Source organism: Ursus maritimus, unplaced genomic scaffold, assembly GCF_017311325.1.
Source record: "Ursus maritimus isolate PB19 unplaced genomic scaffold, ASM1731132v1 scaffold_9, whole genome shotgun sequence".
In the NCBI taxonomy this organism is placed as follows: Eukaryota; Metazoa; Chordata; class Mammalia; order Carnivora; family Ursidae; genus Ursus; species Ursus maritimus.
In genome coordinates, this window is record NW_024427107.1 from 71,743,635 (window position 1) to 71,762,474 (window position 18,840).

At 50.9% G+C, this 18,840-nt stretch overlaps 1 protein-coding gene across 1 annotated transcript in view; it reads left to right on the forward strand.

Annotated features, from left to right (window-relative positions):
• Positions 1 to 18,840, forward strand: part of TG (thyroglobulin) — a 243,772-nt gene that overhangs the window by 80,408 nt on the left and 144,524 nt on the right. Inside the window, exons 29-35 of the mRNA XM_008684160.2 lie at positions 89 to 145; positions 2,012 to 2,092; positions 7,105 to 7,242; positions 8,123 to 8,299; positions 9,614 to 9,725; positions 11,613 to 11,692; positions 12,397 to 12,540. Coding sequence (XP_008682382.2) covers positions 89 to 145; positions 2,012 to 2,092; positions 7,105 to 7,242; positions 8,123 to 8,299; positions 9,614 to 9,725; positions 11,613 to 11,692; positions 12,397 to 12,540 — 789 coding nt within the window. The remainder of the gene's footprint in view (positions 1 to 88; positions 146 to 2,011; positions 2,093 to 7,104; positions 7,243 to 8,122; positions 8,300 to 9,613; positions 9,726 to 11,612; positions 11,693 to 12,396; positions 12,541 to 18,840) is intronic.

Sequence of the window (18,840 nt, forward strand, 5' to 3'; positions counted from 1 at the left end):
TGGGTCAGCGTGGCTGTGGTCGGTCCCCTGTGAGAACGAGCACACTCAAGCTCATAAAAAGAAACATCTCTCTTTGCAGTTCCGGCAGCCATGGAAGGATCTCCGGACACCATTACCAGCTTCCAACAGGTTTATCTCTGGAAAGGTGAGCTGTGGGGCGGAGGGGGTGAGCGGGACGCGGATTACTCCCGACTGCCTGGCCCCACCTCCCGTTCTTGGGGCACTCTGCTCCCCAGAGAGAAAACTGTAGAGATATGCTTTCCAAATAAGTGCTCTGTGTGGCATAGAAGGGCCTGACTCTCATCAGATAAGATACCAAACCCTAGAAGAAACACGAACAGTGTAGAAGCCCGAGAAGTGCTGGGGGAAGGAAGCATGGCTTCCTGTGAGATCAAGTTCACTGACCCCGGGCTGCCCTTGTTACAGGGCGGGAGCTCCGAGGCCACTGCAGTTCAGGGAGACATTTCTCCAGGGGCCTCGGCCACAGGTGCCGCTCCCCTTGAGGTCAGGGTGAGGGGACGGATCCCCCCCGTGGTGATGCCATGACCCCTGCTTAGAGGTAGTGGTCCTGCGGGTGCGAGGAACAGGCCGGGGCTCCAGGTGAAGCCCACATTTGGCATCTCCTTTCCGCTTTGTTTGTCCTCCAAATTTACAGAGCATTGATCAAGTGTCTACTCAGAGCAGGGACAGTGCAAGGCATTTGGGTTGAGTCTGAATAGTTGGGATGAGAGAGATGCGCGAGGCACAGCCTTCACCCGTAGGGGGCTCCAGCCTTGGGAGGCAGCAGGTGCAGCAGACCCACACAAGCCCATACAAGCGGGGCCATGGGCTAGTGGGAGGATACGGACAGATCCCGCCCCAGATCACTTCCGTCCTCTTCCAGGGATCCCTCCTCGCCCTTGTCAGGTCCCCTTAGAGACAGGACTGGTGATCTGTTTCTGTGCCTGTGAAGGGAGATGGTGGGAAGGAGCACAGAACATGGGCAGGGTCACTGGGTGTGTTTTTTGGTTGCATTACTCACCACTTTGCACATCAGTTACCCCCTCCCAGCCCCGTCTCCTCAGGGGCAGCAAGACAATAAGAGCGCTCGCCGCACAGAGCTGCATGAGCTCGGGCAAGGTGGCGGGGTGGTGGGCTCGGAGCAAAGCCTAGGGCATCCTAGCTGCTGACTCGTGCCCGTGGTGGCGAGGATGGATGGAGGGCACAGGGAAGAAGGAGGAAGAAAAGGAGGGACAGGAGAAAAAGAAAAGGAGGGTGCCCACCGTATTCTCATTTTAAAATGATTTAATGAGATTATACACTTCTTTTCCCATTTAGCCGTCCCCATAAGGTGCTATGAAAGGGGATGGCGTTTTATCCATTTTGCAGAAAGAACAACCAGGCGTGGAGAGGTTTGGTGAAATGCCCCCAGGGCTCCTGGGCTGGTACCCAGACTCTGGCTGCAAGTTCAGGGCTTCCTACTTCTCAAACACTTCTGACAAATAGGCTGCTCGCTGGCGGAGAATTAAGGACTTGCTTCTCCCTGGGATACTCGCCCCCCTGAGCAGAAGCACCCAAAGGCTTATCTGATGCCCTGTTCTCCCCGTAGGCTCACTCTGCTTTCAAGGAAAGCAAGCTCCCAACTTGGAGATTTTATTTAGTTTTTTCAAATTCTAATTCATCTACTTTCCACCTGCATATTCTGGGATAAGTTACTTCATCTCTACGCCTGTTTTCTCAAAAGTAAACGGCAGTCTTACTCCTTACCTTCACGGGTTATCGTAAAGAGCAGAATTTATGAGCGATGAATCATTTCAACATGGAGGACAATAATGATTCTGTTAATGAGAGGTTGGCTGGTGTTCTGTAAAAGGCCGAAGCGTGCAAGGCTGTGCCCCTGGATTTGATCCTGTCTTGGGCACCTGGCGGCAGACTGAGGATTTCTCACATTGCCCTTTTGTTGACGAGAGGAATCCCTCCCCTTTCTCACCTCAGCATAAGAGCAACAATCTTTTTTTTTTTCCCCTCCTAGATTCTGACATGGGGTCTCGACCTGAGTCCCTGGGATGTAGAAGAGACGTAGAACCAAGGGCAGCCTCTCCAACAGAAACAGGTACCAACCCCCAAGCCCTTTTCTATACTTGGGAGCCTGGGCGTGGAGACAAAACAGTGATGCCAAGCGTCCGATCCGTGGATGGGCCCGTTAGTATCTGCACCCTGGAGCCAGGGACTTCCCTCCAAGCTCTTAACCCAATCATTCATCTCACAAATACAGACAGCTCCTCAGAGGGGCGACTGGCTCAGAAAGAAAAGTGAAATCATTGAAGAAGCATCACTGCTCCTGGAAAAGAAAACAACCATAACAACAGAACCCAGCAAAAACTGTTAACGAGCAAAAGCCTCAGCTGACTGTGGTCAGTGAGTGGAAACACAACGTACGGGCTCTGATATTGTTTACTGAGTGAGATTTCTCGGGTCTTTTGAGAAAGGGTCCTTCTACTCAGTGGAAGATATGAATCCATACACGAGTAGGGACAGAACGTATGTGCTGAGACACTCTGTCCCTAGCATCTGCAACTGGTATTTCTTAGGGGGAGCTAAAACTCAGGGTGAGAGCAGGGAGGAGGGGGGGAGAGGGAGAGGAAGGAGGAGGAGGAGGAGGAAGAGCAGGGAAGGGTAGACAGGGGAAGGGCAGAGAAGGGCAGGGAAGGGCAGGGAAGAGCAGGGAAGGGCAGGGAAGGGTAGACAGGGGAAGGGCAGAGAAGGGCAGGGAAGGGCAGAGAAGGGCAGGGAAGGGCAGGGAAGGGTAGACGGGGGAAGGGAGAGGGGAGGCAGGCCCGTCTGCCAGCACAGGGGAGACAACACGGCACCATGGGAGGAACACCACATTGCAAAGCAGGTACATTAGGGCTTGAGCCACTTCTTGCCACTTAGGCGAACTGCACAGCCGTGGGTATTTTGCTCACCTTCTAAGAGCCTTGCTTCATCATGTGTAGAAGGTATCTCGCCTCCACTAATCCGATTATTGTACGTGCCAGGTGAAGCGCCTGGAACATTGCCTGGTAGTTAACAGGCACCCACCATCGCAGCTTCTTCTCCTTTCCAGGGCTTCTGTCCAGCTCAAATGAGATAAGGCACAAAACCCACCCCAAATGGGGCTCATCCCATAGTAGTTGGGCAGTTAGGGATTCATTCTGCATTCGTAGAGTTGCAGGGCCTGAGGGTTGTGCCCTGGTTTAGAATACAGGTTCTCAGGCCAGGAGAGAAGACATCAAACCCTGGCTCTGCCCCTTTCTGCCTGTGCAACCCTGAGCCTCAGTTTCTCCCCCGGTAAATGAGAGAGAGAGAGAGAGAGAGGGAGAGAGCAGTCCCCATAAGCCAGGGCAGTTGTGGGAATTAGAGTAGGTGATGGTGAAAATTACAGGGGCACAGAGCAGGTGCTCAAAAACTGATGGCTGTTATTATGGGGTGGCCGTGGTATTGGTGGTGATGATCCTAGCACCGAGCCAGGCTCATAGCAAGCCTTCTGTAAAGTTCTATCCCCAGTCCTCTCTCTTTCTGTGTTGCGCATCAGACAGCAGGTCCCCATTTGGCGCGGAAACTAGGGTCAGAGTACATACTCCTGTCCAGTGCTCTTCGCAGTGGTGTCCTCTGTACTTTCGGAGGTCTTCCGGGGGAAGCTTGAATATTGCCAGCAGGGTGGTGGCAGTGGGTGGCTGGGCACCTGCGCAGAAGGCTGCCCCTCCTTTGCTCTCATAAGCAAGCATGTGGCCGGGTTTCTTCTGCACAGTGACCCGGACCCTCACCTTTCCGATCTCTGCCCAAACAAATTGGCAGATTTGTTTTGCCTCGGGAGTCTCCCGAACACGTGGCTGGCGTTCAAGTTTATCTGCCGCCAGTCATTGTTTTCCTGCCAAAGCAACGGTGAGTTCAGCACTCACTGGGGAGGGGAGCAGAAGAGAGCAAGCCCCCTTCTTGAGCCCCCTGGAGGCAGGCCCTGCATCTGGTCCTTCAGATGCAGCACCTCGAAACGGGTAGGGCGTGTCATTGTTCCCATTTATCAATGAGACACGCGAGGCCTCAGGTGCCCCTGTATCCCCTGTTTCAGCCAGTCCATCACTAACTAAGCAGCCCCAGGATTCAAGCTGGGGTCAGCTGTCTCCGAAGCCTGGGTTCTTCTAGAACCGCAGCCACTCCTTGGTACAGTGTGGGCTCCAGAGCTGAGTCCTGGTGGCCCCCGGCGGATGGAACAGACGGGTTTTGTTTGATTTGCAGAGCAGTGTTTTTGTTCTTTTTTAACTGAGCCAATATTTTTAACGGGAGATTTTATGTAAAAATTGAGATTTCAAGCTTCTCTAGAGAAAAACAGAGGAAAAGCTCTGGCAACATTGGCTTCAAATGTCCGCCTGGCGACTGTCGTCTGAGCTGAGTCGAGCTGCCCTTGCCGTCAGGGGCCTGGCTCTCCCGTTGGCCCCAGTTTCTGCCTAGCACCAGGCACTGCTGCTGGCCCCTGCCTCTCCTGGGGCACTCGTGTCTGGGGTTCCCCCACCTTAGCAGTGCCGCGGGGGATAGCCAGACAGCTTGTGGCGATGTACAGGTGAAGGACGTTGGGGCGTTTCTGGACAGTCTGTAAACTCCATCATCATACCCTGTATCAGTCCACATCCACAGAACCATCCCAGGACTCCCGCAGGAAGGACCCCGCCTCACTCCCCCCCCAGAAGGGGAGCTGGGCCCCTCGCCCGAAACCTTGGAGCGAATCAGGGTGAATAGACTCAGCTCAGCTCGGTTTTCCCTTTCCCAGCTGATTACATTCCTGGGCTGAGGAAGATAAGGCCCCTGCAGGAAAGACACCTTTGGTCCACTCCTGTAAGGCTGGCTGGGCCCAGGGCCACTTCCCCTCCTTGTTTACCTGGCCTGTGCTCCTCGGTGTCCCCCCGAATGGCCTCCGCGGTTCAGAGCACAGTGAGGAATTGTCCCCTTTCCACTCCAGGTCACTTCAATTAGTCGGAGTGTTTGAGACACACACAGGGAGGCCAGCAAGAGCAGCCTCCTATTTGGCAAGGCCTGTATCTGCCTCCTGGCCTTCAGGGGGAGGACAAAGTTTGGGGAGAACAAGAGGACGATGAAGTCTTCCTAATATGGCCTGGAAACCGGGTACAAATCAAGTGGCTATGTACTCATTGTATTATCCACCAGACAGATAGTTTTTGACCACAAACGCTGTGTCCTCGGACATTCGCAGATGAGTGAGAATTCCCGGATGCCAGCTGCTGTGTGACTATGTGGCAAGGGCTCTAATGGGGCAGGTGTCAAGTGCCGTGAGGACGCAGGGGAGGGACGACGCTAGGTGCCCCGAAGGAGGCAGAAAGGCTTCACAGAGGAGCCTGGAAGGATCTGCCAGCCATTTCCAGGGAACATGAGGGAGGTGTTCCAGTTAAGGGGAACAGCTTGTGCAAAGTCTTCGAGGACAGAGTCCGACTGAAGGAACTTCAAGTTTGCCTTTAGGCCTCTTGTGTTTTCTTTTCTTTTCTTTTCTTTTCTTTTCTTTTCTTTTCTTTTCTTTTCTTTTCTTTTCTTTCTCTCTCTCTTTCTTTCTTTCTTTCTTTCTTTCTTTCTTCCTTCCTTCCTTCCTTCCTTCCTTCCTTCCTTCCTTTTTTTCTTTCTTTTTCTTTCTTTTTCTTTCTCTCTCTCTCTTTCTTTTTCTTTTTTTTGCTTTCTTACTCTGCTGTCTTAACAGGTGATCTGTGCTTTCCTAGCTTGTGCCAGGCATCATGCAGCAGGCGTGCAAACTGTGCCCTGGACAGTCGTGTGAAGTGCGAGAACCCAAGGGGCTGGGGTGGCCGGAAGAGGGGCAGCAACATGGTCTCCAGGGGCTCTGCCAGGGCTTAACTTCTGGCCTTGACAGATGGCAGTAAAGCTTTTATCTCCTTTGGCGGTTTTTGTTGGTGAAAAAGTTCAGTCTTCAGGAGGCTGCTCTGCGGAGCATGGAACGTGGGCTCCCGGGAGGATGCGCAAGCCCACGCCAAATGGGGGTCCATATGGCATGTAATGCCCCTTATGCCAGAGCCCTGTAAGGGACATTGTAAGCGGGTCCCAGCTCAACTCCATGAACTGCTTCATGCCCCCAGTGTAGGCACCTCTATAAACTCAGAGCTGTCATGAAGGGTAGAAATCGGGCCCCACCCTGGGACCTGGGACCTGGGTCCTGCAGCACTGGAGAGCCTCTTTATAGGGCTACAGAACATCAGAGCAGGAGGAAACAGCATTGGCCTTGAAGCACAGGAGGACTAGGTAGGTGAGGAGGAGGGGTGAGCACAGACAATGGTCCTGGGGCAGCAAGCAGTGTGGCAAGGCTTCTGGTGTGGGCGTTGAGGCAAGTAGAGATAAAGCTTAAAATACAGGTAGAGCCTGGACTGAGAAGAAAGCTTGGATTTCTCTCCTGTGGGCGGCAGGGCACCCAGAAAGAGCCTTCAGCCAGTGATCATGGCACATGAAGATACAGGGAGAGACTAAGGGATAGTGAAGCTGGAGCTCTCAGGGGGGCAGAGCTGAGCTGAAAGCTGTTCTGCACAGATGAAGGCTGCCATGTGGGAGACAGATAGGACTTCTGTGTGGCTTCAAAAGATAGGCGCATCAGGGGTTCAAAGTGATGGATTTGACTCCACAACTTTCTAATGGTGGAATGGGGTGCTGTGGTCAGCCTAGACATGTCATGCAGGGCTGCAGGGGCACTGGCCAGAAATACCGTGGGGGAAAAGTCCTGCCTTGGGTGAAAAGTTGAACCAGACGGCTCCCAAGGTTTCTTCCAAACTAAGATTATAAGATTTTGCAACTCTATAATTTTTAGGACTTTCTGAAACCGTCTGAACCCTTCCTGCCTGGCTAGACTCCCAGCCCTCCAGACCTGCCCTGGCTTTACATAGCCTTAAAAAAATGTGTGTGTGTGTGTGTGTGTGTGTGTGTGTGTGTCTGTCTGTCTGTCTCTCTCTCTCTCTCTCTCTCTCACACACACACACACACACACACACACACACACAATGGGGGTAGGGAGTGGGGGACACAGAGAGAGAGACTCATTGTGGAGATAAAGCAAAGGAAGTTGACTCTCTCCTTCTTTTTTAGATTTGACGACAGAACTTTTCTCCCCTGTGGATCTTAACCAGATTATTGTCAACGGAAGCCGATCTCTGCCCAGCCAGCAGCACTGGCTTTTCAAACACCTGTTTTCACCTCAGCAGGCAAACCTGTGGTGCCTGTCTCGTAAGTATCCTCAGACCTCACTCTTCCTCTTCTAGATCCTCTGGTCAGGCACCACAGACCCAGCTTAACAACTCTTGAGAAATAGATATGATGACACTCAACTGCAAAACTCAAGGATCACTTCAGTGTTCGTACCATCAGTAATACCGAAGAGCGACAGGACATAACCTTTATCTTCAAGAAGTTTATAGTATAGATAATATCTACTCTGCTCTCAGAACCTATCATCCATCCATCCACCCATCCATCTATCCATCTACCCATCCATCATCCATCCATCCTTCCTCCCTCCCTCCCTCCCTCCCTCCCTCCCTTCCTTCCTTCCTTTACCCAACAGGCATGCACTATGTTTAGCACGTGCTGTGTTCTAATCCTTGTGTTTGACCATGGGGATAGAGAAAACAAAAGAAGGTGAATTAACTATGACCCCACCCTGTGAGGAAGCTACCATATACCAGTGGAAACGTCTGACACGGGAGTAGGAGCAGGCGAGAGCATTCACAGAGTTCACGAAGTTTTTACAGTCCTGTGGCCTCTGGTCTGAAGATCCCAGCTGCCTCTGAGATGGTCCTGGGTAGATCCAATGGAATTTTGCCCTGTCTTCTCCTGTATTCCTGTGTGTCCAGCTCACTCTTCACCTTCCTAGACTCTGCTTTTATTCAGAGCCATATGGACCCCCTGTTTGGTGCACAATCATCTTCCCAGCTAGCAGAACCCCAGCACTTTTTCTTGGACCTTCCAGACTCGGTAGTCTTGACTGTCCTGGGCCTCTGTCCTCCCAGGAAGAATCCCTACCAGGCATTTCCTCCCGGTAGACCTGTAGAGGTTCCTTTCCTGCAGGCCTCCCAGGGACTAAAACCCATCGCTGTCTTGCCTGTAGGCTGTGTGCAGGAGCCCTCTTTCTGTCAGCTGGCGGAGATAACAGACAACGCACCCTTGTATTTCACCTGTGCCCTCTACCCAGAGGCCCAGGTGTGTGACGATGTCATGGAGTCCAATCCCAAGGGCTGCAGACTGATCCTGCCCCACAGGCCAAAGACCCTATTCCGGAAGAAAGGTGAGTGCTTGGTGGGATCTGCACAACTGCATTTCCAGGGCGCTACTGGCTCTGTGGTTTTAGAAATATCCAGAATAACTTATTCTCCTTTTTAAAATTAAAGTTATTCATGCTCCTGGGAGCCAAGGGAAGTCATTTAGAAACACCTGAAGCTGACAATAGAGAATAATCCTGTTCTACACTCCCATTCTTCAGAAAAAGCCACCATTAATGCACGTATCAGTTAAAATTCCATTTCGCTGTATATTACCGAAAATGCCAACAGTGCCTTCACAAGATAGCAGCTGATTTGTTTCCTCTGAGGACACTAATGACACTATTTTTTTTTTTGAGTGTTCCCCACCACCCCGTGCAGTCTCCATTTCTCCTAAGATGTTATCATGCTTCCTTTACTGTTCTATCTGTGCTGGAAGTTGTTCTCAGATATCTGGTGACCCTTGGTTTTACCCTCACCTATAACAGGGGGACCCAGAAGCCGATTGGGCAGCTTGGAGTATGTGGTGAGAGCTCACTGACTTGAAGTCTCCCTGTAGGATAATCTCATTGGGCCACCCTTTGGGGAATCCCTCAGGTCATTATTTTAGGTCTTTCCGGTGCAGGAATCTTGTAGTATCTGGCCTGGAGCCATGAGCCTGGCTGCCATTGGCTTGGATGCCAAATAAGATTGGAAGATGAGAGTCTCAACCTTCACCATGTGGATGGACTTGAAAGAATCCCCTAGCTTCAGTGTGGGACTGCCACCATGAACCCCACCTGGTGCACCCAAGAGATCCTATCTTTTTTGTCCTCTCCAGAGAATAAACCTTCCACCTTCTTCTGTGGTGGGGTGAGGACACTCGTCTCCTGTGCAAAAGAGAGGAAGCCATCTGGAGACCAAATTGCTTCTTAAGGAGATTTCCAGCCTATCCTGGTTTAGTCCACCTTCTTCCCAGTGATGCCCATACTTAAACTTTTGGGGATTCCAGAAGGTGGATAGGGTCATTTCTTGTTCTTCCCACAGAAAAGTTGAGGATTCAGCTTTCTTAGGTCTCCGAAGTCAACTTTGTACTCCTCTGTGTGCTTTCTAGATTCCAGAGCTTTGTTGCTCCATCCCCTCTTCTGTTCTCTGTATCCTTGTGGGTATGAAACTTTACAAGAATCCCCTTACTGTTTTTTCCTTGAGATTTGGAAGGAGAGCAGAGAGTAAGTGTGTGAGTTTAATACGCCATCTTTAATTGGAAGCTCTCGATCGGTGTGTACATCCTCATCTTCATATTTCCATGGATACAACAGATCTCTCCCTAAATAATATAATTTCTTTCTTCCCCTGTGTAGTTATACTGAGAGATAAAGTGAAGCACTTTTACACTCGCCTGCCATTCCAAACATTGACGGGGATTTCCGTTAGAAACAAAGTGCCCATGTCTGAAAAATCCATTTCCAGTGGGTAAGCTACTTCTGTCCCCTCAAGTATTTATTATTAAGACTTTTCTACATCCATAAAGACGGTGATTTAATATCAGTTAAAGGTGTACACATAAAAAGTTGCAAACCTGAAGTGAAGAGTGAAAAGGTAATGAGGAGGTAACCATACCCGAAAACCGTAGCTAAGTTACTGATTCGGAACCCAAAATTTAGCGCTGAGATTTCCTTTTTAAATTGAAGGTGACATTTTTGTCAGCCCAGTCTATGGCTCTCACCGATCAGAATCACCAAGAGGACTTTTTACAAACCACATATGTGGGTCCTTCCCTGGACCTACTGAATCAGCATTTCCTGGGATGGGGTTCAAGAATGTGGATTTTCAGGGGCGCCTGGGTGGCGCAGCAGTTGAGCGTCTGCCTTCGGCTCAGGGCGTGATCCCAGCAATCTGGGATCGAGCCCCACATCAGGCTCTTCTGCTATGAGCCTGCTTCTTCCTCTCCCACTCCCCCTGCTTGTGTTCCCTCTCGCTGGCTGTCTCTATCTCTGTCAAATAAATAAATAAAATCTTTAAAAATAAATAAAAAAATAAATAAAAAATAAAAATAAAAAAAGAATGTGGATTTTCAGGAAGATTCTCCTCCTGGTGATTCTTTTCTACTTTAGAATTCAGGAGTCAGTGGTCTGTGATCTGTTGGTCTAGGAAGTGTTGTTGATTTATGAAACTGTGTCATGCTGCTGGTGTTGAAGACCTGCTTCTGAAAAGGGACGTAGAAAGATGCTACAGGGTAGACGGTCCTGAGACGGTGCTGCCCGTGATGCTGGGACAGGGTTAGAGAAGGAGGGGTGGAACCAGGGACGAGCCTGATCCCAGCGCTGGGGACTCAGAGAAGGGTGGTTCCGTGGGAAAACACCTCATCGAGGCTGGAGCTTAACACTGGGCTTCCTAGGAAGGAGAACAAAGTGATGGGTGGGCTGGTGGGCGGATGGACAGGACTCTGGGAGAGGGAACCATGGGGCAAGTGGTCCATAGGCATCAGGGCCGAGACGCAGTCAGCACTGGAAAAACTGCCCAAGACATGGAGGCTTTATCCACCGGGTTGTGACTTGGGTTCAGGGGCTCCTAAGACAGGGCAGGAGAATGGCAAGAATGAGGCAGGGTCCCCACCTTGAAAAGGAGCTGAGGGGTTGAGCGAGCTCTCAGGAGTCAGGAATGAGTGATCAGAACTGGGACACGTGGTCAGGGTGAGAGAAATTAGAACTGAGCCCAGGAGCACTGGCTTGGAACCACTAAGTTTCTCCAGGACTGGGCCCAGAAGCTGAGGGTGGGGTCTAGCGGCCACACTGAGTTATTAGGCAAAGTAGGTCCTGGGTTGGGGCCTGGATGCACTGACCCAGCAAACAGGGGCACGATCGTGGAGTGTGATTAGCCTGCATTGCAGAGTGGATATGGAGGGAAGCTGGGTCAGGGGACAAGTGCAGGTCTTTGGCGACAGGCCCCTGGTTGGGCCACTCCAACCGTAGGCCCACGGAGTCGCCCATTTCTGAAGACATCTTCCCTACCATCTCTTCCTTTTCCCAGAGCCCAAAGCTGGACTTTCTCCCAGTCTGAAAGGATGGTAGGGACACATTCAGGAAGCTGGGTGAGCTTGGCTTAGAGCCTGGCACGTAACAGGCAGAGAATAAATGTTTGATGAATGAACGAGCCGATGAATGAAGGAGAAAAGAGTTGAATTCTGTTTTCAAAAGGAACCTCAAAGCTAGGAATCCACTCATGCATACTGGCCAAAGCACCCCCCACTTTAGGGAGTCATGAAGAAAGGAGCCCCCAGAAGTAAGAATGACTGTAACTCAGTAGGTCCTGGGCTGCCCACATAAACCCTCTTGCCCTCCCTTTCTATTCTCACACCAGCTTCTTCGAATGTGAACGGCTATGTGACGCGGACCCGTGCTGCACCGGCTTTGGCTTTCTCAATGTTTCCCAGTTGAAAGGTAGTAATAATATTAGCTCTGCCTGCCTGCATGCAGCTCTTCGCAGCCCAGAGAGCATGCGCCCACCTCTGGTCTTCTTGGGCTGGTTGGGGAGGTGTGATCCTTGTTTGCAGATGGGAAGCGGGAGCAGGGAGAGGGAAGGTGGCTAATTACTGGGATCGCGGGGATAGCTCCAGGCCCACGGGCTGGGCACCTTTACACAGCACTTCTGCCCAGCTGAAATGACCTCCTTCCATACTCCCTTCTCATCTAAGACTCAGCTCAGGCAGCTGGTTGGGATGAATTCTGGATCCATTAATATGACCTGAATTGAAAACTTGATTCAGTCACTTCCTAGGGGTGAGATCCTGGAAAAGCCACTTAATCCCGGAGCCTCCACATCCCTCATCTGCAAATAGGGATAAATGCGACCCCCTCAGGCTCTTGCTTGAAGGCAAGTGCTCTGATGCAAACAGAGCCCTAGCACAGGCCTGGCCATGTGACAGGTGCCCCGTGAGGGTTAGCTACCTCCGTCCCTGTGCTCTTAGACCAGAAGCTCCTTGCAGTACCACGGTTTTCATCAGTGGCTAAGATCCCGCCCGAAATGCAGTAGAGTGCCCCAAATATCTGCTGGAGCATGAGTTTGCAGAACTCATGAGTTCTCTCATCCAGATGGAATCTTCCATCACGATCGTTTTCCTGGTCCCACTTCCTCTTTGCTCCAGGAGGAGAGGTGACATGCCTAACTCTAAACAGCCTGGGACTTCAGACGTGCACTGAGGAAAACAGAGGAGCCTGGCGCATTTTGGACTGTGGCTCTCCTGACACAGAGGTCCGCACCTATCCCTTTGGATGGTACCAGAAACCTGGTGAGTGACCCATCCCAAACAGCTGTGTGGCGTCTCTAGTTGACCGTTTCCCAACCATATATTAGGATGACGTCCTTGGACTGGGACGTGGATTAGCCTGGATTCATTGGGTACAAGTGCCAGAAACTGATTCTATTCAGCATAAGCAGGAGAGGAATTTACTAGAAGTCTGTTGATAGACTCAAAGGAAAGATGACTTGCTAGGTCTCAGCGACATGAGGTCCACCAGGTTTCTGTGGTTATTGTCAAACTTTAAATTCAAGGGAGAGAATTTGGCCCAGCTTGGGCTATGCGTCCTCCCACTGCCAGGGGGAGGGTGGGGAGGGTTGAGTGACAGTCCCAGCAAGACTGGAGGCACTGAGGAAGAGGAGGACCCCCAAAGTATAGTTAAGGTGCTCTTGCAGGCCAGGGGAAACCAACAGATGCGCCCTCTGCCAAGGTCCCTTGTTTTTTGAAACTTATCAGTTAATCAGGGCAATGGGAACACGTGGCAGTCTTGGGGAGAGAAAGACGGGGCACCGATGTGTATTTGACAATATACGTGGAGTTGGCATTTCATGGTCAAGGCAGTGTTGCGTCAGTGTGGGCACAACACACACATGTGCTGATTATATGTCAGCACATTTCAAGAGCTCAACTTGAGATTGGTGAATGAATGAATGAATAGTCTGCAGGGTGTGATGGAGAAGCTCCTGTATTCAGATGAAGAGATATTAGTGTCTTCCCCACCCTGACATCTACTGTAGGTTTGTCTTTGGAAAAGTCTTCCTTTTCCTCCACTTCCCCATTGGTAAAACAATGAGTGAGACTCACTCTGGTGCTTGCTCCTACCTTCCGAGTGTGTGTGGGTGTGGATACACTCGGGGAACAGTGGGCAGCTGCATGGAGACTGGACAGCCTCCCCCTGAGTCCCAGAAGCAAATTCATAAAGATGTCTCAGATACAAAAAGATTGAAAACCCCCTCTGGGTAGGTATTCAATGGAGAGGCTGAGCTGAGGTTCATTATCTCCAATCTCTCCTACTAGTGGCTTCCTCTTTGGTTTCAGAGTGATTATAGGACAGATGCTGGCCCTGCTGGGGCACCTGCCCTGGACAGGAGAGTCAGAGGATATCTGGCTTGGAGGAATCTTAGAGATCCATAACTTTGATCTCTGCACTCTTCACATCACCCAACACAATACATTGCCCAAAGGAGGGAAGGAGAGGAGAACCGATATTACTCATGGGTCGGCTGTGTGTCCGCACGTGTGATGTGTCCCTGCTCTTGCTGGGGCCTCTGCACGGGTGTATAATTACTAAGCATGACACCCTGTGGAGTAGGCATTATTTCTTCCATTTTGAGATGAAGAGAGTTGAAGCTATTCAGCCAAACCACACAGTCAGGTTGCAAGCCCAGAGCTCACTACCCCAAACTTCACCCTCCTCCGTTTCCATGTTGCCTGGTGGGTCTTCGATATCCCATGAGTGATCAGATGGGAAAATGTCCAGACCCTTTGTCTGACTGGTTTTCTCCTAACTCAATTTACTAATAAGCAATTGACTAATACATTGAAAAAAATAAAATAAAACTGACTAATAAGCTAACAAGCCAAAGCAGTCAGTGGTTTGGCCTCTGGTTCTAGAACCATCTCCAACTTGAGGGGCCAGGGATGGGACTCCCTTGTACATGAGCCTACTAATCCCTGAGGCCTTCCTTGGCTTCAGTTCAGATTTATTTTGAGTTAATTATTAGCTGGCTGAATGGAATCTTCCCTGCCAATGTCCACCTTGAACATCCTGTCACCCGTCCTTGGTCTGAATTCACTCAAGGTTAGGGTTACGCTTTTAATTTTATTTTAACATCTTGATTTATTTTGGGAAAAACATCAGGGTTGAATGATGAAAGAGCTTCACTGGGTTTCTATTTAGAGAAGAATGTTCCATATAGGCTTTCACTAACTCACAGGGACAGGGGAGAAGTGAGCCTGCTGAGTACCGTGGCCCCATAGGAGACCCGCGGCCAGCTGTAGGTATTGAGGGGGCTTCAAAACAGAGCTCCTACCCTCCAAAACCTCCCTGCCCACCTCACCTCCCTTCACTCTTCCCACCTCCTCACCCCACCAAAGACTGAAAAATGTCATTTTCCATCTTCGTATTGCTCAGGGAAGATTTGGGTAAAAAGAAACTTAAGAAATAAGTCATTCGTTTAGAAAGATCATGGGAATCAGACCAGAGCGTTACATCATGGCAGGAGTTGGCAAAGCAAAGAACCCAAGGTGCTCATTGTCCCGACTCGTTCCGCCTGTTCTATTTCATCTGATGGCACAGCGCCTAGCTTTTTCCAATATGTATTTTGTGGGGTCAGGCTGGGGACTTAGAGTTCTGTCCAGAGACTCCAGGCCAGGGGATTAAGAATCCCCAGGGGTGCTCTCTTTCTGCAGACACTGACTGAAACTGGACTGTGCCCAGGGCCTCCAGTGTGACTAATCCAGCCTGTATTCATTGCACTCTTCCGGTGTGGCTGGCTGGATACAGCATTTATAAGCATTAGATCATCTAATCCTCACAACCACTGTTTGAGGAGGAAAGGGAGGTCCGGGGAGGTTAAGTCACCTGCCCCAGGTCACACAGGAGTTGTGTCTTCCTCACCCAACCATATACATAATGATTGAATCAGTCAGAAAGAACTAGGTCTGAACTCTGGCTCTGTCATTTGCCTGCCTGCGCCTTGAAAGGTACATAGGACCCCGATCTCCTCTCCCTCAGTTCTGGCACAGGAAGCATTAGTTTTTACATAAAAAGTCTTCCAAGATTTTCCATAATAGACTTTGCCCTTGATTCAGATCCATGGCTTGGCCATTAGCGTATTGACATCTATACTGAGCGTTTACCACTGGGCCCCGATGAGGCTCCAAGCTGAGAGCCAGAGACAAGAAGCATGACACAGGTCCCGTTTCCGAAGAACTAGCCCGAGAAAGGAGAAAGGAAGTGATACACACTGAGTTCCTACTGCACGTCAAATGCCGTGGGAGCACGAGAGGCGGAAGGTTCTGCCCACAGAGGGGTTAGCTGGGCTGAGGAGGCGGCTATGGGAGAAACGGAACATCCCCTAAGCCCTGACAAATAACTCCAGAGCTCTTATCCCCCTGTATTAATTTACTACTGCCCTGTGAAGCCGGCTCTATTTCTCTCCCCTCGTGAGGAGATGCTTTTTCTCTGTGTAATCAGAGAGCTACTCAGGGATGTGGTCGGTGTTCTTGTGGCAGGATCCACAGAATCCACAGAAGGCTTCTGGAGCATGGAAAGCACTATGCAAAAGTGGCTCCAGGAAAAGTCTGGATGTAGATGAAGGAGAGTGGGCCGAAGGGAGCAGAGGCCACTGTGTGGGGACAGGCAGCAGGCCCTGCAGGTGGGGTGCGCCATGGGCTGGCCCTCATAGCCCTCAGGCCCTCAGAGAGCTGCATAGGGCAACAATGGGGCAATCACAAAACCTCATACCAGGCTGTTTGCAGAACAAAGGCCAGAGCTTAGCCTCCTGGGATCTGGGAGCAGGGAGCATCAAGAGGGGACTCCAGAGAGCCCTGGCAATGTGCTATCTGACTTTGCTGTCCACAGTGGACAGAAAGTTCCATGCGTGGGCTCCGAGCTAGGGCTCACGCTGAGCAACAGCTTATGCAAATGAGGTGGTTTGCAGCCCTTTCCAGGCAGTAGGACGCGGAGAGCAAGCATTCTTAGCATCCAGGGTGGGAGTCACAGGCGCTGCTCTGTGGTCAGGCAGTGGCCCTGGAGCCCAGGGTTTTCTGGAAGGGGCGGGTCTCTGGGGCATTGGTACCTTCCTTTTGCTCTTTGAAGAGAACTAGGGCGGCCCATTCTCTCTGCAGCTGTGCCTGGCCTGCAAGTGGGGCAGGGTCTCTGGTTTGTTTATAAAGTCAAATGTGGCTTCTAAAAAAAAAAAAAGCAATCGAAGCCACATGGTTCCTGCCCTCTGCTAAGCAAATGCGCTTGGACAGGAACGTAACCTGGGAAGGAAACGAAAAGCCCTTCTAATCATGCCTCCGTGCAGTCCTCGTCGAAACAGCCACCTGTAGGTCGGGGTACGGAACGGTCCACTCTTCATCCTCACTCGCGTCCTGCTGCCAGCTCCTGCCAGGTACTCAGCACCGAGCTGGTCCGAGCACCAGGCTGGCATTTTGCAGCAACATCTTCTTTAGTCCCCAAGCAACCCAACGACGTAGGGCCTGTTGTCACCCACGTTCTGTGCTGTGCTGGCCAGTGTTTCATAGCTGGCAAGGTCAGTGAGGGGAAGCCCTGATTTGTGGCGGTTGCCACTTGCCGTGGTGTCAGTGTCCCCACCACGGCCGGTGTAGGCTACCAGCTTGCTCTCTGTCTTATCCCAAAGGCACAGCCCCAGTAAGGAATACTGCCGGGAGGTGAGGAAAGGTAAGGAGGCAACAGCAGGAGAGCCACGTGATCTGTGCTCTGCTGAGACAAGCTGCACGGTGGGGCCCCCCAGAATGTGCTCTGGCTCACCTAATGCTTCTGTACCGTCAGACGTTTATAGAGGTTCCAGTGATCTGTTATGCAGAAATACACTGTGTACTCTGTGTATACCATATGCATTCTTTATAATACAACGTGACGCAACACACCACAATATAATACGACACACTAGCATAAATGCTTCCTTTGCCGGCTGCCCTGACTTTGAATTTCAAGATGCATTTCCCGAAGCAGAGTTACTGAGTCCAAGGGTGAGAACGTTTGAATGCCCTTGATACAGATGGTCTAATTGTTCTCTGAAGATTGCACTAACTCTCAGGACCTTTGCTCTGAGNNCCGCTCTCTTCCAGGAAAGACAGATATTTCAACAAACAAACCAAGCTGGCCCGCTGGGTGTAGTGGGGCATGACGGTGGTTAATATAGTTCTGAATGTCACCTGAGGAGCTCACAGAATGTTGGATGACCGAAACCAGAGCTCAGTGGGCCCCAAAGTTTAGCCCAGCTAAACCCTCTCCAGGGTGCCCTTGGACCAGCATCGCCTGAGAACTTGTTAGAAATGCCAGATTACAGACCCCACCCAGGACCTGCTGAATCAGACACTGTGGGGGAGGGGCTGGCTCAGTGTTGTTATCAAGCCTGGGAAACCGGGCCTTCGAATGATGCCTGGGAGGGAGCAGGTGTTTCCAGGCAGGTGACCCCATGCAAATAAATAAATAAATAAATAAATAAATAAATAAATAAATAAATAAAAAGATACAGTACAAGTGGAGGTTCTAGAACCAAGAAAGGCTGGGACCAAAGTGAAGAAGGCAGGGGAGGGGCGGCACTGTAGGCACCAGAACAGAGCATGACTCTATTCTGAGGCTTTTCTTGGAGGCAGATGAGGACAACGGATAGTGGCAAAGAGTGTCATTGTAGAAGGACAATGTTTAAAAGCAAATAACGGCCAGCATTTATTGAGTGCCTACTGTATGCCCAAAGCTTTACATATACCAATTCATCTAAACCTTACAGGCCTGAGATAGGTAGTGTTGTGACCCCTATTTTATAGACAAGGACGCTGAGAACAGGGAAGTGAGATAACTTGTCAAGATCACAGACGGAAGCATCCAAGCTCATGTTGCTCTAGGCAGCTGAGCCCGGAACCCTGCCGTTGACTGCTGGGCACCCCCCTGCAGCTGGGTGAGCGAGGAGATGCTGTGTGCACTCCTTAGTTTGGGCCCCTGGGAGAAAATAGTGATGGAGCTTTAGACCTGTTCAGTACAGGGAGAGCAAGGGGAGGAAGATAGCCCTTATGGATCATGTACTCAGTATGCCTGGTTTCTCATTTAATTTTTTACAACATCCTCATTTTATCAACGCTGAAACTAGGGCTTAGAAAGGTCAGATAACTCATCCCTTCACACTGTTTCCAAGTGGCACACGGAGATGGAGGTCCCGGTCTGTCTGTGCCCCAAGTCCACGCTCTGTCCCCGTGGCCATGCTGTGTGCCACGGACACTTGCCATTTCCTGTGCCACTCCATTATCTCCTGCCGTCCTCATGGTCATTCTCAAGCTAGATTGTATCATCCTCATCGTGCACGTGCAGAAATAGGCTCAGAGGGGTTAAGTGCCTCGCCCAAGGGCACAGAGTCAGAAAGTGATGGCCGTCAGCACGTGTGCTGTCCCCCACCGGTCCCTGGAACATGACAGACTGCACCTCCTCACCGCCAGCCTCACCGCTGGCTTTGGTCAGTGACCTGTGTGCAGATGAGCTGTGTCCCTTGTAGGCAGAAGCCATAGAGCAAGAGAGAAGCTTGCTGTGTTCTCTTTCCCTGC